The 25,060-nt window shown below is 44.2% G+C and overlaps 1 protein-coding gene and 1 pseudogene across 6 annotated transcripts in view; both read left to right on the top strand.

Moving 5' to 3' along the window:
• The window catches only part of LOC311136695 (alpha-adducin-like), a 44,090-nt gene extending 40,980 nt beyond the window's left edge, over positions 1-3,110 (top strand). For 2 of the 5 annotated variants that reach the window (XM_084170927.1, XM_084170929.1), the window contains one exon: positions 467-3,110. In XM_084170927.1, the coding sequence (XP_084027053.1) occupies positions 467-867 (401 nt within the window). In that variant the 3' untranslated portion in view covers positions 868-3,110. The remainder of the gene's footprint in view (positions 1-466) is intronic. The other 3 variants (XM_084170928.1, XM_084170930.1, XM_084170931.1) reach the window with 2 other exon arrangements.
• Positions 2,884-25,060, top strand: LOC311135809 (nucleolar protein 14-like; annotated as a pseudogene). The gene is made up of 15 exons (XR_014615414.1): positions 2,884-2,889; positions 3,612-3,755; positions 3,910-4,089; positions 4,534-4,676; positions 5,151-5,553; positions 9,446-9,615; positions 9,739-9,910; positions 10,076-10,195; positions 11,297-11,543; positions 12,282-12,413; positions 17,158-17,311; positions 18,168-18,327; positions 21,323-21,409; positions 22,113-22,231; positions 22,531-25,060. The product of XR_014615414.1 is annotated as a nucleolar protein 14-like (transcript).

Genomic DNA, 25,060 nt, shown 5'->3' on the forward strand with positions numbered 1-25,060 from the left:
AATACTTATGTCATGCAATAAAATGCAAATTAATTACTTAAAAATCATACATTGTGATTTTCTGGATTTTTGTTTTAGATTCCGTCTCTCACAGTTGAAGTGTACCTATGATAAAAAATTACAGACCTCTACATGCTTTGTAAGTAGGAAAGCCTGCAAAATCGGCAGTGTATCAAATACTTGTTCTCCCCACTGTATAGGCATGCCTCGGCCGAGGAGCATGTTGTCTGATTGGTGCCCAAAGATTCTGATCTGCAGAAGTATTGTAGCGTGTCAGTTTTCATGGATGATATAGTGATACAGGTCTTTAGTGATAATGTGTTCTCCACAAGCTGGACTATGGAACAAAGACTAAATGATTGCAGAAGAAAATTAGAGGTATCACTCCTCCCAAGTGAGAGTAGAGTGATATTTTAAAAGCCAAATCTCTTATTAGCTTTCAATGGTAGTTTTGTCTGTATTGCAGCCGCTTTGCAGGTCCTGCAAATGAACCATTTCCTCCTAACTACATCCCCCACCACCCACTCACCCACAGAGTCTCAGCTGGAGCACACCTATAAGGATGAGAGTGACCAGGCTACACTGAGACAGACCCTCCCTGACCTGACCCCAGACGACGAACCCTCCGACGCCCCAGTCCCCTCCCTCCCTGCCGAAGATCCTGCCACTCCCGCTGCCACCGAACAGCCCACCGCCGAGGGGGAGGAGCCTGCTGATGCTGCCGGCGACCAAGACGGCGAACAGGACGGCGACGAATCCCCCAGCAAATCGCCTTCCAAGAAGAAGAAGAAGTTCCGCACTCCTTCCTTCCTCAAGAAAAACAAAAAGAAGACTGAAGAAAAGGCTGAAAAAGCTAAGGAACCCTAGATGACTCCTCCCCTCTCACGCTTCCCCTTGAGCGAGCCACAACCCCACAACCTTTGACCCCACACGCTTATTATTATTATTTGTTTGTCTGGCTTTATAACTCTGTGTTCACCTCCTAGTGTGTGCCAATTTTATATTTAAAAATAATGTGCTTATTAAGTTTTAATAACGGTTGCTCTGTGGTGAATGACTGTGTGCATTCAGTCTGGTTCAGTGCAGTGTGTGGCTTCTTACGCTTGTTTATTTAGGCCTACTACTTTTAAGTGAGAAGTAGATTTTTATTTCCCTTTTTTATTTGTTTAAAAAATGTGTTTTACTAAAACCTGATTAACCACTAGAATGTATTGGGGTTGTATTGAATTATATCAAAGTGTCTTTAAAAAAAAAAAAACAAGGAGTGCAAAAACAAAGAAAAGCTTGTACTCTGTCATTTAACTAAACTGGTGGAAACTGATTCAAGATTTAAAAACGACCAACTGCACGGTGCTAATTTCTGATGTCTAACATTAGCGTTAAATCTGTTAACTCAAACAACATGGGGTACAAGAGCGGGTTTTCCTCTCTGCAGTATAACAGTTGGGTATATAAAAGGGCCTGATGGACAAAGTAAAACACTACCATTTATACATATTTATTGTGTGACTCATCATGCATGTGTGCCCTGTGGCCCGTAAGAACTCAAATCATGTCGAGAATAGCAGAAGTTAACTCTTAATCAGGGTTTGACATTCTATATCAGTCACCTCTATCAACCAGGGTTGGTGGTACCTGGTGAGACTGCTGGTATTGCACCGGTGTACACAGGCTGTATGGCCATGTTGCAGGAATGTGTAGGGCAGGGTTCTTCAATTCCGGTCCTGGAGGGCCGAAACACTTCTGTTTTTTAATTTCTACCTGGTAGTTCATTGCACTCACCTGGTGTCCCAGGTCTGAATTAGCCCCTGATTAGAAGGAGAGGATGAAAAACAGAGGTGTTTCGGCCCTCCAGGACCGGAATTGAAGAACCCTGGTGTAGGAACTAGGGCAGAAGTGTTGTTATATAATCCGGTATACTTGGCTTGCTTTAGCTCTTCCTTCTTTCAGTCACAGGAAAGACAAATGGAACATAAGAGGACAAAAGATGGCTACAGTTACAAGACAGAACACAAATAGATTTTGTATGGTTAAGGATATAGCTATAGTCGACTTCTTTTGTCATTCTCAACAACAAAAAACAATTGTCATTTTCACTTGCTGTGAGAGCACTGTGAACTGAAGCACCTCAACTTCAATATAACACTGCCTGGAACTCTCCTCTTGTTTTACCATTGCTTTTAGAGGAAACCGTAGGCTTGCCTGGATCCAAACTGAGGGTGAAATGAAACAATTCCATCTGGATTCAGACTAATAGTGGGAATATGGAATGTAGGAATACCGTTGCTTTAAGGCACATCTCACCATTTTAACGCTGCATGCATAACCTGTGACCACAGCTCAATGGACTATCCTGTGAAACCCCTTTGAAATGAAAAGACTGTCTCAAGAAAACATCTCGCTTTCAAGTTGCACTCAAGACACTGGAGATATAGTACAGTAATCTATCTAGTTGGTGAGATCTTACAGCCTGGTCCCAGATATGTTTGTGCTGCCATGCCAATGACGATAGGAATTGGCAAGATGACACAAACCGATCTGGGACCAGGCTAGCGACTACACCTTGTCTTTTAAAATGGTTGGCAGGCAGACGGGCATTAATACCGGATAATGTCATTAATGAATCCCACTTGTCTGTGAAGCTTGGCTTAGACCACTATAAAAACCTAGCCTGGTCTTAGATCGGTTTGTGCAGTCTTGAAACAATGTCTTGAGAATGACTAGGAGTTGGCAAGACGGCACTAACTGCTCTAGGTCCAGGCTATTATAAACCTGCTATATTACATGATGTAAGCTGAGAACATTAGCCTGTTCCCTGAACCTGAAGGACTGCATGGCATGAAACTAAGGCTTTGAGCTTGTATTGTATGTCTCTCTACATTTATGACTGTAACTCACTTTTACTTTGCAATTATTGTGCTAATAAAAATACTAAGTCCTTAGTAACTGTTTTATTTGTAGTCACTTAGAATTGTTTTAAACTCGCAGCAATGTATTCTTTGAACTATTTCCCATACAAACATGTCATTATACCATCTATAGATTCACTACCATCTCTTTTCATGGTACTGTTTGTTTTTTAACCATGAATAAAAATCCTTCAAAACCAATTTGTTTTTGTGTGATTCAATTAATTATTAGATGACTAATGTCTTCAAGATTCATGATTCAAGATTATTTTCGTTTTATATTGTATAAGCTACTAGCACAACTAATTATTTATAGCACCAAAGAGGCTCTCTGTTAGTTGGCCAAATAAGTGGACTGTTAGGGGTTTCCAGAAGGCGGCGCTGTATAATATTCCCTGCAAGTCAACTCACGAGGAGTCGCCTCTTTACGACCTCGTACATGCTGGATTTCTGGAGTGAAACAACGTAGCTATACAATGACAAATAAATACATTCTCTAAAATATATTCAAGGGGTTTATGTACCTCTTCGATTCAACTCGTGTCCAGCACACCTGAAGGTATGTCATAATTGACATGATGTTTGACTTGACAACGTAACCAATGTTTATGCAAACTTTAGCTAGCATTCGTGGCTAGTTGGCTAGTTATCACATTAGTTAGCGTTACAGTATTTCAATACTTTACATGGTTATTATATTAGCTTGCCTTGACTCTTGGTCTAGATGGGAAACCGCCGAAAAATAAGAACCTTGCAGATAAGGTTCGCAAGACGGAAACTTCCACGGAGGTCAAAAACAATCCGTTCGAGGTGAAAATCAACCGGGAAAAGTTTGACATTAACCAGGTAAAGCGGTAATACTGAAGACACAGCGTAATGGTTGGACTGAGTGTAGTGGGTCATGAAGGGTTACACATGTCGGCGTGGATGGATCTATGCTAGCTCTAGATCTGTTTGTGTTGTCTTAACAACTCCAATGGTCTTTGATTGTCCATAAGAGTTGACTAAACAGATCTGGGACCAGCCTAGATGGATGCTAAATAACAGCAAGGGGAAAGAGACACTGCTGAAGGAATACAAGGACAAGGCCAATAAGTTCATAGACCGACGCTTTGGTGAATATGACACCAACATGGACCCAGAGGAGAAAATCCTGCAGAGGTTTTCAATGGAGCGACAGGTAAGATCCTATACAGACTGACACACGTCTCTGTTCTCTCCTCTGCGCATTTTACTCCCATGTCCTGTCCTATATGGAATAAACCGCAAAACTAGCTCCAGCAGAGCTGCACTTAGGCTAGCTGCTTTTAGCAACGCTGGTATATTTAACCGCACAGTAAGTTGGAAATTTCATTTCATTTAACTTCTGGCTTCCCGCTGACCTTTTGTGCAACCCAATACAACAGGGAGCAACGCTAGTTTATGTAGATACAACCGCATTGCTAAAAGCAGCTACACTTTGGCTGACCCTGTGCTCCTCTCAAAAGTGTGTGTTGTGGAGGGGTTGAGAGGAGAAAATACACATTTTCAATGTAAGATTTGGACAAATACATTTGTATTGTATAAAGATGTACCATAAGTCCATAACTTAACATTGTCCTGTGTTGATGTTGTCCTCCTTCAGCGTACCCAGGACAAGAAGGACATGTACAACCTAAATGAGGAGGAGGAGTTGACCCCACTATGGCCGGTCTCTGTCTGAGATGGAGAAGCTCAACGACATGGTAGACAGTGGTGATGAAGCCGATGAGAAAGGAATGCTCTCAGGTGAGACACACAATGACCCTAGACTTCACACAATTGGTGGGGAGCTGTAGACCAATGTGAGAGAGAGCAAGAAGGTGGTGGAGGAGAGAAGGGGTGGAGGAGTGAGAGGTATAGTGGAGGAGAGAGCGAGAGAAGGAGGTGGGATGGAGGAGAGGGAGGCATAGAGAAGGGCGTGGAGGAGAAGGGGGTGGGATGGAGGAGAGGGATGGAGGAGAGGGAGGTATAGAGAAGGCGTGGAGGAGTGAGGTATAGTGGAGGAGAGAGTGAGAGAAGGGGGTGGGATGGAGGAGAGGGAGGTATAGAGAAGGGTGTGGAGGAGAAGGGGGTAGAGGAGAGAAGGAGAAACAAATGGGAAGTCGTCTATAAGTCAGTAAAGATGTACATAGTATTTGTGTCTGTAAAAATGAGGCAGCATTATCTGTTGAAGTAGGGACCATAACAATGCCATTATTTTCTCATCTACCTGTTCTCCAGCCGAGCTGACAGCGTCCCACTACGGAGGAGGAGCAGGAAGACCCCAGGAGAGAAGGACGATCAGGGGGACCACAAAGACAAGTCCAGGAGAGAAGGACGATCAGGGGGACCACAAAGACAAGTCCAGGAGAGAAGGACGATCAGGGGGACCACAGCCAAGTCCAGGAGAGAAGGACGATCAAGGGGACCACAGCCAAGTCCAGGAGAGAAGGACGATCAGGGGGACCACAAAGCCAAGTCCAGGAGAGAAGGACGATCAGGGGGACCACAGCCAAGTCCAGGAGAGAAGGACGATCAGGGGGACCACAGCCAAGTCCAGGAGAGAAGGACGATCAGGGGGACCACAGCCAAGTCCAGACAGGAACTCATGGAGGAGCTCATCCTCAAGTCCAAACAGGAAAAGGTGAGCTTCCCTCAACTATTGGAGGATACACTTTATTGTCATTATAGCCCCACAGTGGAGGTGTCATAATACCCATAAAACCTAGCGGTCAAACAGGGAAATGGTTCCAATCGTTTTTCCACCATTCATTTTTCCCATAGGGGATTTTAGAAACACTTAAAATAAGGGCTGTGTTTTGTGTAGACTTACCCTGGCGTGACTATTGTGTCAATGTAATACTTGCACAAGACAGTTAATAGAATTGTCCATTTAAAGAAATGTAGCCAATTTATTCATTACTACAGTTAGCCAACATTAGATACAGTGAGGGAAAAAAGTATTTGATCCCCTGCTGATTTTGTACGTTTGCCCACTGACAAAGAAATGATCAGTCTATGATTTTAATGGTAGGTTTATTTGAACAGTGAGAGACAGAATAACAACAAAAAAATCCAGAAAAACGCATGTCAAAAATGTTATAAATTGATTTGCATTTTAATGAGGGAAATAAGTATTTGACCCCTCTGCAAAACATGACTTAGTACTTGGTGGCAAAACCCTTGTTGGCAATCAGAGGTCATATGTTTCTTGTAGTTGGCCACCAGGTTTGCACACATCTCACGAGGGATTTTGTCCCACTCCTCTTTGCAGATCTTCTCCAAGTCATTAAGGTTGAGGCTGACGTTTGGCAACTCGAACCTTCAGCTCCCTCCACAGATTTTCTATGGGATTAAGGTCTGGAGACTGGCTAGGCCACTCCAGGACCTTAATGTGCTTCTTCTTGAGCCACTCCTTTGTTGCCTTGGCCGTGTGTTTTGGATCATTGTCATGCTGGAATACCCATCCACGACCCATTTTCAATGCCCTGGCTGAGGGAAGGAGGTTCTCACCCAAGATTTGACGGTACATGGCCCCATCCATCGTCCCTTTGATGCGGTGAAGTTGTCCTGTCCCCTTAGCAGAAAAACACCCCCAAAGCATAATGTTTCCACCTCCATGTTTGACGGTGGGGATGGTGTTCTTGGGGTCATAGGCAGCATTCCCCCTCCTCCAAACACGGCGAGTTGAGTTGATGCCAAAGAGCTCCATTTTGGTCTCATCTGACCACAACACTTTCACCCAGTTCTCCTCTGAATCATTCAGATGTTCATTGGCAAACTTGTGGTCCTCTGTAGCTCAGCTGGTAGAGCACGGCGCTTGTAACGCCAAGGTAGTGGGTTCGAACCCCAGGACCACCCATACACAAAAAAATGTATGCACGCACGACTGTAAGTCGCTTTGGATAAAAGCGTCTGCTAAATGGCATATTATTATTATTATTATTATTATAAACTTCAGACGGGCATGTATATGTGCTTTCTTGAGCAGGGGGACCTTGCGGGCGCTGCAGGATTTCAGTCCTTCACAGCGTAGTGTGTTACCAATTGTTTTCTTGGTGACTATGGTCCCAGCTGCCTTGAGATCATTGACAAGATCCTCCCGTGTAGTTCTGGGCTGATTCCTCACCGTTCTCATGATCATTGCAACTCCACGAGGTGAGATCTTGCATGGAGCCCCAGGCCGAGGGAGATTGACAGTTATTTAGTTTTTCTTCCATTTGCGAATAATCGCACCAACTGTTGTCACCTTCTCACCAAGCTGCTAGGCGATGGTCTTGTAGCCCATTCCAGCCTTGTGTAGATCTACAATCTTGTCCCTGACATCCTTGGAGAGCTCTTTGGTCTTGGCCATGGTGGAGAGTTTGGAATCTGATTGATTGATTGCTTCTGTGGACAGGTGTCTTTTATACAGGTAACAAGCTGAGATTAGGAGCACTCCCTTTAAGAGTGTGCTCCTAATCTCAGCTCGTTACCTGTATAAAAGACACCTGGGAGCCAGAAATCTTTCTGATTGAGAGGGGGTCAAATACTTATTTCCCTCATTAAAATGCAAATCAATTTATAACATTTTTGTCATGCGTTTTTCTGGATTTTTTTGTTGTTATTCTGTCTCTCACTGTTCAAATAAACCTACCATTAAAATTATAGACTGATCATTTCTTTGTCAGTGGGCAAACGTACAAAATCAGCAGGGGATCAAATACTTTTTTCCCTCACTGTAGTTAATCCAGAGATTCTTACCTTTGCCTCGATTTGGCAGTCTCATCCAGATCATCATGGCATTTGTAGTTCTTTATGATAGCCACATTAGCAGCTAATTAGCATTTCATTTGTTGGGGGTAAATGCGGGCGACTATGTTGATAAAAGTCACCTTGTCGTGCCTCCCGAGTGGCGCAGCGGTCTAAGGCACTGCATCGCAGTGCTAGAGGCGTCACTACAGACCCGGGTTCGATCCCGGGCTGTATCACAACCGGCCGTGATCGGGAGTCCCATAGGGCGGCGCACAATTGGCCCAGTGTTGTCCGGGATTGGGGGAGGGTTTGGTCAGGGGGGCTTTACTTGGCTCCTCGCGCTATCGCTCTAGCGACTCCTTATGGCGGGCCGGGCGCCTGCAGGCTGATCTCGGTTGTCAGTTGAACGGTGTTTCCTCCGACACATTGGTGCGGCTGGCTTCCGGGTTAAGCGGGTGGGTGTTAAGAAGCGTGGTTTGGTGGGTCATGTTTCGGATGGCGCATGACTTGACCTTCGCCTCCCGAGCCCATTGGGGAGTTGCAGCGATGAGACAAGATCGAAAAAAGGGGTAACATTTATTTTTTTCTTTGCGTCACCTTGTCCTAGAGAGATTTACATGATTATCTAAACGTCACTCTAGGGTAAGTCTACACGAAACACAGCCCTTATTTTAAGTGTTTCTAAAGTCCCCTATGGGAAAAATGAATGGTGGAAAAACTATTGGAACCATTTCCCTGTTTTGGCCGCTAGGTTTTATGGGTATTATGACTCATACTGTGGTACTCTATTTCTTAGACACTTTTAGAAATGGTATAGAGCAGCTATGGGCAACTTTGATGGGGGAGGGGCCACAAAAAAAACGAATCATGAGGGAGGGGGGGGGGGACCCAACAAAATGTCGCTTAGGGCCCCCAAAAGACTAGGGCCGGCTCTGACTGCATGTGTGGGTACGGATGTGGGTCCACAGACCTGTGAGTCACTGTAGTGGCCACTGTGGACCCACATCTGTACCCACACATGCAGTCAGAGCCGGCCCTAGTCTTTTGGGGGCCCTAAGCGACATTTTTGTTGGGTGTCCCCCCCCCCCCCCCACACACACCTTGTGAGCAAAACATTTTAGCGGCCCACCTCTTGACAGCGGAGAGAAAATATTGAAGTTTAGAGTTAATTTCCCGCAATTCTACACATTTTGCCATGGGGGCGTAGAGAAAATGTTACAGTTTTAAAATGTTTGCTGCAATTTTACACATTGTGCCATAGGATGGAGAGAAATGTTTGCAGTTTTTAATAGAAAATCTGAATGCCCCCCGGCTGGTAATTGATTACTACAAGATAGCTGGATAGACTAACTTTCCAATCGCATTTCTTTTTTTGCTGACTTTGCTAATTGAGTGACTGTCAGTGACTGAAATAACAAGAGAGAAACTGCTGATGCCCAATCAAATTTAGAAATTGCACCTTGTGTATTCTATTATTCTAACTCTAAGTTGAGACACTGACTGAGTTCCAAAAAATATATTGATCCGGAATTGATCCGCGAGCCTACAAACGGGGGGGTGCCAGTTGCCCTGGTAAAGGGAACAATGTAGAGTGAATGGTTCAGAAAGGTCCACTGTGTGCTGAAACGGTGGTTCGCCTAATTAGCCTAAATGATAAGGAGTAACTGTGGAACCTCGTATTTCCCCCCCCACTGTACAGTATAAGCCACCAGTTCTGGGTTATTTCACTGTAACTTTCCTAGCAGAGCTATACAGGTGCCTGGGGTGAGACCAGACTAACAGGTAGTTTGATGTCCTCAGAGGGCGAGGCAGAACCAGGTGCTGACTGAGAAGCTGGGCCAGGACTGGAAGAGCATCCAGCGACCGCTGTCCCACAAGAATGCCCCCAAGGCTGACAGACCAGAGGAGGACAAAACCAAGGGGAGAGAACCTGATCAGGCCTGTTGTGGATCTGTTCCATCTTCACCCTGCTGAGCTGTACTGGTCTGGTTAGAAATCCATTAGAGCACAGTGTATTTTGGGCCCGTCTGTCAGTTTGAATGAGACTAACCTGTAGAAACACATTTTAGATAAAAACGATTCTACCTCTACTAAGTTTTCTGTTCTCATTTTGTTTCTCCCCCCTGTATGTTCCAGCTGGATGAGTATGACATGGAGGTGCGTGAGCTGGGCTTTGAGATGAAGGCTCAGCCCTCAGAGAAGGTGAAGACCCCAGAGGAGGTGGCCAGGGAGGAGAGGGAGCGCCTGCAGAAACTAGAGGTATGGATGTCTCTACCTTTCCTTCATGGCCGTTGATGGGTGAAAGTACTGGATATAATTATGTCCTGCCAGATCATAGAGGAAGAAGAAGCCAGTAAGGATGTTTCAGTCCCTCTCTGTGTGCCGACGTCTACTGACACTGTTTCCTGTCTGTGGTTTGACCCTTGACCCAGGCTGAGGAGGATGATGGGAGATGTCGTAGAAGACAGCACCAAGACCCAGACTCACCTGTCAGCTGACGACCTCAACGACGGCTTCATCCTGGACGGAGATGACAGACTCTGGCCTATCAGGTAAGAGACCAGACAGACTCTGGCCTATCAGGTAAGAGACCAGACAGACTCTGGCCTATCAGGTAAGAGACCAGACAGACTCTGGCCTATCAGGTAAGAGACCAGACAGACTCTGGCCAATCAGGTAAGAGACCAGACAGACTCTGGCCAATCAGGTAAGAGACCAGACAGACTCTGGCCAATCAGGTAAGAGACCAGACAGACTCTGGCCAATCAGGTAAGAGACCATACAGACTCTGGCCTATCAGGTAAGAGAGGTGCCTATGTCTGAGTTTATGCTTGATATTTCTAGTGTATGTCTTGTATATGCACGAGGTCATAAACGACATTTCCCCAAGGTGACAATATCAAGTTTAATTGTCACATGCACAAGTACAGTGAAATGCCTTTCTTGCCAGCTTTAAACCCAACAACGCAGTAATCAATATCAATGAAGTACTAAAAACAACAAGGTGGAAGGAAAACACATGATAACTAGAAATAAGAAGAACAGGAGAAAGTAAGTCAGTCAGCTCTTAGCCATGGTATGTTGGCCATATTTTTACATTTACACTTTAGTCATTTAGCAGACGCTCTTATCCAGAGCGACTTACAGTTAGTGAATATATATATATATTTTATACTGGCCCCCCGTGGGAAACGAACCCACAACCCTGGCGTTACAAACGCCATGCTCTATCAACTGAGCTACATCCCTGCCGGCCATTTCCTCCCCTACCCTGGGCCAATTGTGCGCCGCCCATGAGTCTCCCGGTCGCGGCCGGCTGCGACAGAGCCTGGATTCGAACCAGGATCTCTAGTGGCACAGTTAGCACTGCGATGCAGTGCCTTAGACCACTGCGCCACTCAGGAGACATATATCACAACCCCCCAAGGTGCCTTATTGCTATTATAAACTGCTTACCAACGTAATTAGAGCAGTAAAAATAAATGTTTTGTCATATCCGTGGTATATGGTCTGGTATACCACGGATCTCAGCCAATCAACATTCAGAGCTCGAACCACCCAGTTTATAATATGAGTTGACCGTCGTGTCTCTGGGTTTTGATGTCATCATCCCTCCAATAGGAGTAACCGTGCCTTCTGTTTCTCTTTTATAGGATGGGAAGTGGAACATCAACAAGGAGGTGGCAGAGATGGAGGGGGGTGACAATGAAGAGGGAGGTGAAGGAGAGCGTGGTGAGGAGGAGGATAGCCACTCAGACCTGGACTCTGAGCAGGAAAGCGAGGGAGGAGAGCAGGGGGAAGAAGAGAAGGATGAAGAGCCTGCAACTAAACCTCAGCTGAGGGGGAGGAGAGGAAGGCCCAGGCGGAGGCAGCTAAAGCAGAGCTCCCAGACACTTTGAGGTAAGACCTTGTTTTATATCATCCATCTTGGATAGTTAAAGGTCTAATTCCTTTCTACATCTAGACCTCTAGAATGATTTTCTGGTTCCAAATTGAAAGCTAATATTGATTTATCAATTTTTTATATATATTTTTTGCCTTTCTTTTTTTGATTGAATTTTAAAAACATTGTTTCTCTCTTGTTGAGTCCTCTAACAAAACAATGTACATTGACTGTACAAAACAGTCAATGCTCTTTCCATGACATAGACTGACCAGGTGAAAGCTATGATCCCTTATTGATGTCACTTGTTAAATCCACTTCAATCAGTGTAGATGAAGGGGAGGAGACAGGTTAAAGAAGGATTTTTAAGCCTTGAGACAATTGAGACATGGATTGTGTATGAGTGCCATTCAGAGGGTGAATGGGCAAGACAACAGATTTAAATGCCTTTGAATTGGGTATGGTAGTAGGTGCCAGGTGCACCTGTTTGAGTGTGTCAAGAACTGCAACGCTGCTGGGTTTTTCACACTTTGCAGTTTCCCATGTGTATCAAGAATGGTCCACCACCCAAATGACCTCCAGCCAACTTGACACAACTGTGGGAAGTATTGGAGTCAACATGGGCCGGCATCCCTGTGGAAAGATTTCCTTGTAGAGTCCATGCCCCAACAAATTCAGGCTGTTCTGAGGACAAAGGAGGGGGAGGGGGAGGGGGTGTTATTTCAGAATGTAAACCTGTCCTCTCCTCCTCCCAGCTCCAGAGAGCTCCAGTGATCTGAAGGGCCCTGCTCCAGGGTCATCCTGCTGACCACCGGTGTATCATCCTGGCCAGGACGCAGAAGTCTAACCACCCCAGTCTGGCTGTGGGCAACAAACTAAAACTACAGGTTAGTGGAGTTTACCTCAGCCATCTCGACATGGAATTCATGCTGATCATTATATAAATGGCCCTGAAAACAAATATATTGCTATACCTACCTGTGAATGGGTAACAATGTGCATTTCATCAATATTCTAATACAGTGTGTACATAAAACGTATTAAACTCGTCTGTAAAACCACAATGAGGACATCGACCCACTAAGAAAGTTTTCATAAATCATTAGGTACAGTGCAATAAATACTTCAGAGTAATCTGAAATATGGGCATTAATTCATATTCACATTTACACTACCAGTCAAAAGTTTGGACACACCTACTATGTTTGTGCTAAGAGTGTGCAAAGCTGTCATCAAGGCAAAGGGTGGCTATTTGAAGAATCTCAAATATAAAATATATTTTGATTTCTTTAACACTTTTTTTGGTTACTACATGATTCCATATGTGTTATTTCATAGTTTTGATGTCTTCACTATTATTCTACAATGTAGAACATAGTAAAAATAAAGAAAACCCTGGAATGAGTAGGTGTGTCCAAACTTTTGACTGGTACTGTACAACATAACCTAAAGTTGAAGTCATAAGTTTACATACACTTAGGTTGGAGTCATTAAAACTTGTTTTTCAACCACTCCACAAATTTCTTGTTAACAAACTATAGTTTTGGCAAGTCGGTTAGGAGATCTACTTTGTACATGACACAAGTGATTTTTCCAACAATTGTTTACAGACAGATTATTTCACTTATAATTCACTATAATCACAATTCCAGTGGGTCAGAAGTTTACATACACTAAGTTGACTGTGCCTTTAAACAGCTTGGAAAATTCCAGAAAATGATGTCATGGCTTTAGAAGCTTCTGATAGGCTAATTGACATCATTTGAGTCAATTGGAGGTGTACCTGTAGATGTATTTCAAGGCCTACCTTCAAACTCAGTGCCTCTTTGCTTGACATCATGGGAAAATGAAAAGAAATCAACTAAGACCTCAGAAAAAGAATTGTAGACCTCCACAAGTCTGGTTCATCCTTGGGAGCAATTTCCAAACGTCTGAAGGTACCACGTTCATATGTACAAACAATAGTACGCAAGTATAAACACCATGGGACCACGCAGCCGTCATACCGCTCAGGAAGGAGATGCGTTCTGTCTCCTAGAGATTAACGTACTTTGGTGCAAAAAGTAGAAATCAATCCCAGAACAACAGAAAAGGACCTTGTGAAGATGCTGGAGGAAACAGGTACAAAAGTATCTATATCCACAGTAAAACGAGTCCTGTATCGACATAACCTGAAAGGCCGCTCAGCAAGGAAGAAGCCACTGCTCCAAAACCGCCATAAAAAAGCCAGACTGCGGTTTGCAACTGCACATGGGGACAAAGATTGTACTTTTTGGAGAAATGACCTCTGGTCTGATGAAACAAAAATAGAACTGTTTTGCCATAATGACCATAGTTATGTTTGGAGGAAAAAGGGGGTAGCTTGCAAGCCGAAGAACACCATCCCAACCGTGAAGCACGGTGGTGGCAGCATCATGCTGTGGGGGTGCTTTGCTGCAGGAGGGACTGGTGCACTTCACAAAATAGATGGCATCACGAGGAAGGAAAATGATGTAGATATATTGAAGCAACATCTCAAGACATCAGTCAGGAAGTTAAAGCTTGGTCGCAAATGGGTATTCCAAATGGACAATGACCCCAAGCATACTTCCAAAGTTGTGGCAAAATGGCTTAAGGACAACAAAGTCAAGGTATTGGAGTGGCCATCACAAAGCCCTGACCTCAAACCTATATAAAATTTGTGGGCAGAACTGAAAAAGCGTGTGCGAGCAAGGAGGCCTACAAACCTTACTCTGTTACACCAGCTCTGTCAGGAGGAATGGGCCAAAATTCACCCAACTTATTGTGGGAAGCTTGTGGAAGGCTACCCGAAACGTTTGACCCAAATTAAACAATTTAAAGGCAACGCTACCAAATACTAATTGAGTGTATGTAAACTTCTGACCCACTGGGAATGTGATGAAAGTAATAAAAGCTGAAATAAATAATTCTCTCTACTATTATTCTGACATTTCACATTCTTCAAATAAAGTGGTGATCCTAACTGACCTAAAACAGGGAATTTTTACTAGGATTAAATGTCAGGAATTGTGAAACTGAGTTTAAATGTATTTGGCCAAGGTGTATGTAAACTTCCGACTTCAATTGTACATAGGCATTTCATCATTAAGTTGTCTGGAATGGAAATGTCAGACCTCCACCACCCGTCACCACCCCAGCCCTACTGTGCATCAGCCAGACCCTCACCAAGGTCATTGTCCCACCGTGTGTGAGCCTGTGGTTGTGTCAAGTTGTCTGGAATGGAAATGTTCTTCCTTCACAACCATAGAAACACAAACAAGCATGTCTCTTAGCTATTTAAAAGACTTCTCAATCACCCTCTCCTCTCTTCTTCTCTGTTCTCAACTAATCCATCCTGTCTAACTTCTGAAGTCTTTCATAGGATTTCATCATCTCCTATCCCCTTTGAATCAACCCTTTTCCCACCCCTCATTAGAAGTCTCCATTGGCCTCCAGTCTCCCTTTTTGAAGGGAGTTGGAGCTCCAGACCTGGGTTCAAATACTATTTGAAATCTTTCAATTACTTTCAGCGTTTGCTCTAGCCTGCTCGGAGTGCCAGATGGGCGGGATTTGCGACTATTCAAGTGGATCCATTGTGCCAGGCAAGCTCAATCAAGCACAGCTAAAGTATTTGAAATGATTTCGAATAGTATTTAATTCTAGGTCCGCTTTGAACCGGTTTGAGAGGAGAAGAGCGGCGTGTTCTCTCTTTGATCATGATGTTTATGTAGAGGGCTCAGCTCCAGATGTTGCTCAATTGTTTCTGTTGCCACATGCCTGCACTTTCACCAAGACTCAGACTTTCCTTTTAACCCGAGGAGTCATGTCGTTTTTCTGTGTTGAATATGGTGGTGTTGTCAAAGCAAACCTAGCCAGGGGAAAAGATGATGAAAGTGTTATTATTATGTAACATCCACACTCCAACAGCTTAATGAGCTTGTAGTTATGTGAATGTTGATGGCAGGCCGGAGAACCCCAGAGCCTTCCCCAACACAGAAAATGGGTGGTATCACTTCCCTAGCTAGCAAGATGAAGTTAAAGATGGCAGTTGGAGAAAAACCAGAGGCCGACCAGCAGTAACATGGAGTAGTAGGAGATAGAAAACATATTTTAGACAGTTTTTCATCTTGACGTTTGTATTATGGTTGATCTGCATATGTAAATGTTTGCCTGTATTATAGTTGATCTGCATATGTGAATGTTTGCCTCTTTTTAGTACATTAGCAAAGTCATTTCACTAGTGTGTGTGCTAGGGTACCATAACGGGGTATTCGGTATTACCAGAAGTGCACACAAGGGACGCACAAAACAAAACAATTTAAAGAACATGGATCTTGATCTAGGAGGGGATTGATTGTCTGCTGTAACCAATAAGCTTGATCTTGACATCTAGCCACTTAGCTAGCAAGTTAGCAAACCAAATTATAGCTGGAACCCTGCTCTGTATATAATTTATTTGGCACATTTTCGATAGGTAACTTATTTTTAAGGTATTGAAAATCATATAGTCGGTATGTCTAAATACCCCAGTATGAGTGTCAAACCGAATACTTTGAGCCCTTCCAGCACTCGATCGCTCGATATGCGTGTTCACGAGTCAATCTCAAACGCTAGTTGTTGAGTCATCGAGGGCTCCTCTGAGTCCTTCCGAAGCCTCTATCGACTGGGCATCCTATGCCGACTCGGCGCCCCTGGCAGCAACTTCTTCCCATGAATCTTACCATGTTACCCAGCAACAACAGTCACTACTACGCCGCCCTCAAAAATAGTCAGAATAAATCAAGATATATCAAGATATCTGTAAATAATTTTGAAGTTTAATTTCGAGGATGTCTTAGTTACATCTAGGTAAGGAGTTTCGTGTTTAAAAAAAAAAGTTTGATCATGTACACAAACTGTCCATTATTAACTAGCTAGCTCTGAGCCTGTGACTTCATATGAAACCAAAGAGAAGCTAACCAACCAGCTAGCTAGTGCAACACTAAATGCAATGCTCCTTCCATAAGGAGGACTGACTGCTGGGAACATGTCTACAACTTCATCAGCAAGCTGTCAAACTATCATAAATAAGTGACAAGCTACATGCTGTTTATCAGTGCAATGCCCAACATCCTTAGCTAGCTAGCTAAAATTCCATCCCTGTGTTTGTCAGTGAAGCTAACTAGCAGCAGGCAGGCTACAACAAGCTAAAACCAGTTGATGAAATCACTGGCGACTGATATACTTGCACATATTTTGTGCAGGAGTAGAGAAATGTAGTTTTGTTTTTACAACATTCTCACTGTCTATCAGAGTATGCTCCTGTGGGTGCCCCAGGTTCCCAGTACCCATGTTTCGTAGCAAGTGAGTCATGCTATTTTGGAATATTGATAAGTGGCAGTTGGGACGTTGAGTGCGCATCGTCAATGCTCATTTTGGCCAAAACACTTGCATACTCGAGGGATCACTATCGAACACAACAGCAAGTAGCCCTTTATCAATTGGCGAAGGGGACAAGATTTGGTTTTAGATTCAGCCGGTACAAAGGGTATATCGTCCAAGCCTAGTGTGTACTGTGAATGTTTGTTGTGATTTCTGCTTAATATTTTTTTAAATATTTTACCCCGGTGTGTGTTTGTGTGATGTCGTCAGTGTCCAGTGACATCATTAGATGATGTGACATCAGGCCTGGTGCTGTGCTGCCTGGCTGTAGATGACCTCTCCTTCTCCAAGAGGTTCTGTCCTGAGCTCATCAACTTCCTGCTGGGTGTGCTACACCTGGCCATGCCAGATAAGACCTCTACAGGTACGGTAGTGTGTTACTCTCTCTATCTTCATGAGTTATTGTACTATCTTCTCTTATTGGACAAATTGAATTAGGTCCCTCATCGTTTCTGCCTATTTGCTTCCGTTTGGTTCCTACCGAATACGACCCAGTTTATCAGTCTACTACCAGGGTTGGGGTCAGTGTTGGAGGCAAACATCTGTGACACAATCATTCATTTCTGGAGCAAACGATTGCTGGAATCTGCTTTATCCGATTTAATGGTCCTTTGTAGCTCAGTTGATAGAGCATGGCGCTTGTAACGCCATGGTAGTGGGTTCGATTCCCGGGACCACCCATACATAAAATGTATGCACGCATGACTCTTAGTCGCTTTGGATAAAAGCGTCTGCTTAATGGCATGTGTTATATTATAATATTAGAACACAGCAACAAACTGAAGTCTGCGAAGTCTATCAGCAGGAACCGGCGTTTGAGATCTTGACATCTAGCATAGCTTCAATTCTGCCGATGACGGCTTGGCATGGCTGTGAAACTATTTCACCGGGCCCTGCTACTGCCATGGTGCCCTGACTGCACTCTGCAGCACTCTGCAGTATTAGACTGTGGCTGGCAGACACAGCGAGGCAATCACAGTGGAGACAGGCAGGCAGGCAGAAGTTGTTGGTTATTTATAAGTGTTCATTAGGACCGCAGTGGACGAGCAGCGTTCTACTGCTCTAACGTCAGATGTGATGAAAGAGAGAGAGACCAGGCCTACATGGCTGACTGAGTTGCATAGCAGCACATAATAACACATGGATTGGCATGTAAACTGACATCACAGCGGGTGTGGCTGATTTATGGTACTACGCCGTGTCGTCTTCCTTCCCTCCAGGTTACTCAGTGGTGCCGCCCTTCAGGTAGAGCGGGAAGGACAGTGACCTGCTGGTGCTGTCAGACCCAGAGTCCAGCCAGACGTGGAGTAAGAAGAGCCTGCCTCTGTCTGCCATGCTGCAGCTCACCCTCGCCACCGACCTGGACACGGACCACTACAGGTGAGACTGAGAGAGCAGGTCTGGAAGTGATATGGTGTCAGCTCCACCACTACACTGATTGTACCTATCCAGACCCTTCAGATACACAGCTCCACCACTACACTGATTGTACCTATCCAGACCCTTCAGATACTCAGCTCCACCACTACACTGATTGTACCTATCCAGACCCTTCATATACACAGCTCCACCACTACACTGATTGTACCTATCCCTTCAGATACACAGCTCCACCACTACACTGATTGTACCTATCCAGACCCTTCAGATACTCAGCTCCACCACTACACTGATTGTACCTATCCAGACCCTTCAGATACACAGCTCCACCACTACACTGATTGTACCTATCCAGACCCTTCAGATACTCAGCTCCACCACTACACTGATTGTACCTATCCAGACCCTTCAGATACTCAGCTCCACCACTACACTGATTGTACCTATCCCTTCAAATACACAGCTCCACCACTACACTGATTGTACCTATCCAGACTCTTCAGATACACAGCTCCACCACTACACTGATTGTACCTATCCCTTCAAATACACAGCTCCACCACTACACTGATTGTACCTATCCAGACCCTTCAGATACTCAGCTCCACCACTACACTGATTGTACCTATCCAGACCTTTTTAGATCTCTATCTTGAACGGTTAGGCCCAATGCTAAGGAGTAAGGAACAAATTGGGCTGTGTGTCTTCAGAGATCCGGCAGGCAGTGAGTGTGGGCACTGGGATAATTCCAATTGGTCAGAATTAGTCAGCAGTATTCTATTGCTCCTTCACACTACATTTGTTGTGTAGGCGGAGGGTGAGGGAGGGAGGGTGAAGGAGGGAGAGGGGGAGGGGGAGGGAGAGTGAGAGAAAGACTGAAACAGTTTAGCAAATAAGCCATGTCCTATGTTATGTGCCAGGTCCTCCTCTGCCATTATCCTAGACCTTACTCTGAATAATAGGTTTAATAATGAGGTGTCAAACTCGAGTGGACCCCTCCTCTGAAGTTGTTGAGTGGGACGATGTAGTCTGCACCCTATTCCCTATGTAGTGCACTACCTTTGACCAGGGCCAATAGGGAATAGGGTGCCATTTGGGATGCAATTGTAGTGTAGGAGGAGCAGTGAAGAGGGTCAACGTGGATGAAGTAGTGCTATTCTGAAGAATTGTCATCAAGATATGTGCTGCTGTTAGTTGTAGGGCTGGCATGGTAATTGTATAATCGTGTAACTGACGATTGTCAAATCACATTTTATTTGGCACATGCGCCGAATTCAACAGGTGTAGAGACCTTATCATGATTATGGAGGAACGCCACCATGAAAATAAAATAACCGTCATTATCGTTTTAATGAACTTCATTTTCAAGTCGACAAACTTTACCCAAAAGCAGTAAAGTAAAAGTAATCCTGGTTCACATCTAACAGTCAATTATCTTTCTATTTTTTTGTAATAATATTTTTACTTATTTTTCTCCCCAATTTTGTGATATCCAATTGGTAGTTACAGTCTTGTCCCATCGCTGCAACTCCCGTACGGACTCGGGAGAGGCGAAGGTCGAGAGCCATGCGTCCTCCGAAACACGACCCTGGAGTAAGAAGAGCCGCACTGCTTCTTGACACACTGCTCGCTTAACCTGAAAGCCAGCCGCACCAATGTGTCAAACACCGTCCAGCTGGAAACACCGTCCAGCTGGCGACCGAAATCAGCTTGCAGGTGCCTCTTCCGCCACAAGGAGTCGCTAGAGCGCGATGGGACAAGGAAATCCCGGCCGGCCAAACCCTCCCCTAACCCGGACGACGCTGGGCCAATTGTGCGGCGCCTAATGGGTTTCCCATCATGGCCGGCTGTGACACAGCCTGGGATCGAACCCGGGTCTGTAGTGACGCCTCAAGCACTGCGATGCAGTGCCTTAGACCACTGCGCCACTCTCGGAGGCCAAACAGTCGGTTTCTAAGGAGAGAGGAGACAAAACTAGCCAGTTTTAGAATGGTGTTGTGGAACAAACAGCTGACTGAAGGCTGCAGCCGATGTGCTGTTGAGTCTGTTTCCGTGGCAACGTGGAATCTTTACAAGGTGATGAAACTTTGTTGCTGCTTGTTTTGGAGCAAATGAGTATCATTAAATACATGCACCCAATGCCTTAGTAAAAACAGCACCCACTCGGTGGCAGTCAGGAGCAAAGGAGAGGACTCCCATGACTGTCACAACCCTAGTTAGTTTATTTGAGCAGTAATGATACTGGCACCCACTTTACTGTTTTAAATCAGTTGATTGTTTCCTCTGAAACACACACACACACCCTCCACTAATAAACCATCTATACCCATAGCCACTGGGTGTGCGGTCGTATCGTAATTGTCTAGATTATTGTGGGGCTTACAAAGACCGATGCAGGGCTGTGCTGTGTGAATAGACGGCCAGTGTGTGTGTGCTGCGTGAATAGACGGAGAGTGTGTGTGTGCTGCGTGAATAGACGGAGAGTGTGTGTGTGCTGCGTGAATAGACGGAGAGTGTGTGTGTGCTGTGTGAATAGACGGAGAGTGTGTGTGTGCTGCGTGAATAGACGGAGAGTGTGTGTGTGTGCTGCGTGAATAGACGGAGAGTGTGTGTGTGCTGCGTGAATAGACGGAGTGTGTGTGTGAAGTCTCAGCCGTGTGGTAATTATCAACATTGTGTTAGCTGCTAGGAATCAGCCTCATGAGATTAGAGAGAGTCAGTATGACCCTGTAGGGTAGTGGACTGCATTCACACATTCCACCCCGGGCAAGAGAGAGAAGTGTGTGTGTGTTTTCTGTGTGTCGGAGTGAGTGAGTGAGTGAGTGAGTGAGTGAGTGAGTGAGTGAGTGAGTGAGTGAGTGAGTGAGTGAGTGAGTGTGTCCGAGTGTGTTTTTTCGTTAGTTCGCGTGTGTATGTGCCTGTTTGTTGAAATGGTCATTAAATCAGTGTGTACTTGTATTCTGTCCTAATGATGTCCCCCCCCGTCTGTCCTCAGGCTGTCTCCTGTAGCCACATCTTCCAGCCAATCAGCACACTGCTCTCCAAACACCTTCCTGTCAATACGTACACTACAGCCTGACATGTGAGTGGAACTGCATTGTCAGCCAGCCCTGGGCAAATGTTGCTTTATGGCGCTAAATGAGTGTCCAAAATCGAGCGTAGAAAAACAAATGGTATGTTTGTTTGCTTAAAAGAAGCAGTGGTCACTTTAGTGACCCTGTATGTAACACTATGGTCAGGGTCAATTTCAATAAGGAGAATTGGAATTTCAGTTTACTTCCTGAAATGACTGACTTGAAATCGAATTGACCCCAACCCCGGACTACTCCTCATTCCCCTGCCTGCAACTACAGTGAGTCCTTGTTTTTGTCCATCACCAAATGGGAATAGCGGTCAAGCAGTAGATAAATGACCTTCACCAGAGGTCACACAGACCAGAAAGATGCTTATTCACAGCTCACCCTCAATGAAATGTAGGCTATTTCACCACTAGTTGTCAATGATTGTAAGTTGTCTTCCACATGTTTTTGTATAGGAGGTTTTCCACTACACAATGGAATGTATTCTAAACATGTACGATCTTCTAGCTGGTTAGTGAGTGGATGGTATCTGACAGCAAAACACAATGTTTCCAATGAACACCCTTTTATAATTTTTACCGACGCAAAGCAGAGCTTCCTGTTTTCCTTTTATCTGTGGATGTTGACTGACTGATTCAACTCATATTCGACAGCTGTAATATAACTGATATAACCTTGTACTTTGTGTTTCTTTTGTTGTTCCAGGAGGATCATGGGGAAGTCCTTGCAGCCATATCCGGCTCCCAGACATCACGTCATCCCCTGGTGTTTGAGAAGAAGAAACCCATTCCTCTTAAACTGTTCACAACAAAGATTGTAGAAGTGTGAGTGAGACATCTCTGAATTCAGTTATTTGTGCCTTTCTGAAGATTGGGAAAGAGAAGGAAGATATTCCTCTGTAGTGTCACCTTAACTCATGTTGCTCACACCAAAGATAGTAGACAGATTGTGGAAGTGAGAGAGAGTTGATTTGAGTTAGTTGGGAAGCATTACTCCTTGAAGATTTAGGTAGTGGAACTATTTCCTCGTTAGTGTGTTACCTTCACTTAACATTTTTATATTTCTTTTTACATGGCATTCATTTGAAACTTTCTCTCGATTCTTCTTATTTTTCTCTCTCTAGGCTGGACTATGGGAAGAGGTGAGGGAACACAAAGTAGGAGAGGGAAAAGGAGAGGTTAAACCACAACTATACGAAGGAGTTTAAGGGAGCTCTGAGAGAGATCCGTAAAGACACCCGCTTCCTGGCCTGAGAGGTCACTGACCTCTGAAGAGGAGGAACAGACACTGACCTGTTCACAACTGAAGAGGAGGAAGAACAGACACTGACCTGTTCACAACTGAAGAGGAGGAAGAACAGACACTGACCTGTTCACAACTGAAGTGGAGGAGGAACAGACACTGACCTGTTCACAACTGAAGTGGAGGAGGAACAGACACTGACCTGTTCACAACTGAAGAGGAGGAACAGACACTGACCTGCTTCGTACTGTCAGTTACAAACTTTAGTATTTTTTTTATATTCTCTTTTTGTTTTCAACATTGTTGGAGAAAATTGCTGAGAACAACTACAGTGCAAAAGTATTCAGACCCCTTGGATTTCATTTCAAGTGAGATTACATTTGATTTAATTCATTTTTTGTCACCAATTTACAAAGTGGAATAATTGTATTTTTGATAAAAAATTCACAACTAAAATAGTTGAACCTCCTTTTGCCCTCAGAACAGCCTCAATTCGTTGGGGCATGGACTCTACAAGGTGTCGAAAGCGTTCCACAGGGATGCTGGCCCATGTTGACTCCAATGCTTCCCACAGTTGTCAAGTTGGCTTGATGTCTTTTGGGTGGTGGACCATTCTCAATACAAACAGGAAACTGTTGAGCGTGAAAACCCCAGCAGCGGTGCAGTTGTTGACACACTCAAACGGGTGCGCCTGGCACCTACTACCATACCCTGTTCAAAGGCACTTAAATCTTTTGTCTTACCCATTCACCCTCTGAATGGCACACATACACAATCCATGTCTCAGTTGTCTCCAGGCTTAGAAATCCTTCTTTAACCCATCTCCTCCCTTTCATCTACACTGATTTGAAGTGGATTTAATAAGTGACATGAATAAGGTATCATAGCTTTCACTTGATCAGTCTGTCATGGAAAGAGCAGGTGTTCCTAATGTTTTGTATACTCAGTGTATAGTTGTTGCATAAGTATTCAGCCCCTTTGTTTAGGCAAGCCTAAATTAGTTCAGGAGTAAAATTTGGCTTAACAAATCCTATGTTACATGAACTCAGTCTGTGTGAAATAGGAGGGGTTAACATGATGTTTGAATGACTAATCCTTCCTCTGTCCTCCATACATACAACATCTGTAAGGTCCATCAGTCAAGTATTGAATTTCAAGCACAGATTCAAGTACAAAGACCAGGGAGCTTTTCAAAAGCCTCAAAGAAGGGCAGTGATTGGTAGATAGGTAACAATAACAAATCAGACATTGAATATCTCTTTAAGCATGGTCAAGTTAATAATTATGCTGTGGATTATATATTAAACCACCCAGACACATCAAAGATATAGTCGTCCTTCTGAATTTGAGCTGGTGGACAGGAATGAAACTGCTCAACAAGGCACTAAAGTAATACTGCAAAACAACTAAACAAAAATGCAAAGCCTTTCGTTTGGGGCAAACACAACACATCACTGAGTAACTGCCTCCTTAGTTTCAAGCATGGTGGTGGCTGCCCATGGTATGGGTATGCTTGGACTCAGGATGTCAGGTATGCTTGGAATCAGGACGTCAGGTATGCTTGGAATCAGGACGTCAGGTATGCTTGACAAGATAAATAGAAGCAGTCTGCTTTCCACCAGAGACTGAGAGTGGAATTCACCTTTCAGCAGAACAATAACCTACAACACAACAACACAAGACCAAACCTACACTGGAGTTGCTTAGCAGTGGCCAAATTACAGGTTTGACTTAAATCTGCTTGAAAATCTATGACAAGACTTACTATCTAGCCATGATCCCCAACACCTTGACATTTTTAAATGAATAATGGGCAAATATTGCACAATCCAGGTGTGCGAAGCTCTTATAGACTTACCCATGGAAGTCAGCTGTAATCGCTGCCAAAGGTGTGTCTAACATGTATTCACTCAAGGAGCTTTCTATCTTTTTTTAATAATTGTTCTTCCACTTTGACATTACGGAGTATTTTATGTAGATTGTTGATAGAGAGAAATGACAATTCAATCCATTTTCATCCCACTTTGTAACACAATAAAATGTGACGAAATCCAAGGGGTCTGAATTCTTTTGCAAAGCCCTGTTGTGTTGTTGGTTGATATTAATTGAGCTGCTTTATTCTAACCAGTGTGTATAGAATGCTTATGGTTTTGATGATAATAATAATTTGTCATTTAGCAGACGCTCTTATCCAGAGCGACTTACAGGAGCAATTAGGGTTAAGTGCCTTGCTCAATGGCACCGACAGATTTTTCACCTAGTCGGCTCGGGGATTAGAACCAGCGACCTTTCGGTTACTGGCACAACGCTCTTAACCACTAAGCTACCTACCTGCCGCCCCTGATGTTATTGATTCTTGACATTGACACATCCTATCATGAAAATATGTTCTCTACATTTTGAGGTCTCAA

This window comes from Coregonus lavaretus, assembly GCF_964263955.1.
Source record: "Coregonus lavaretus genome assembly, chromosome: 10".
Lineage (NCBI taxonomy): Eukaryota > Metazoa > Chordata > Actinopteri > Salmoniformes > Salmonidae > Coregonus > Coregonus lavaretus.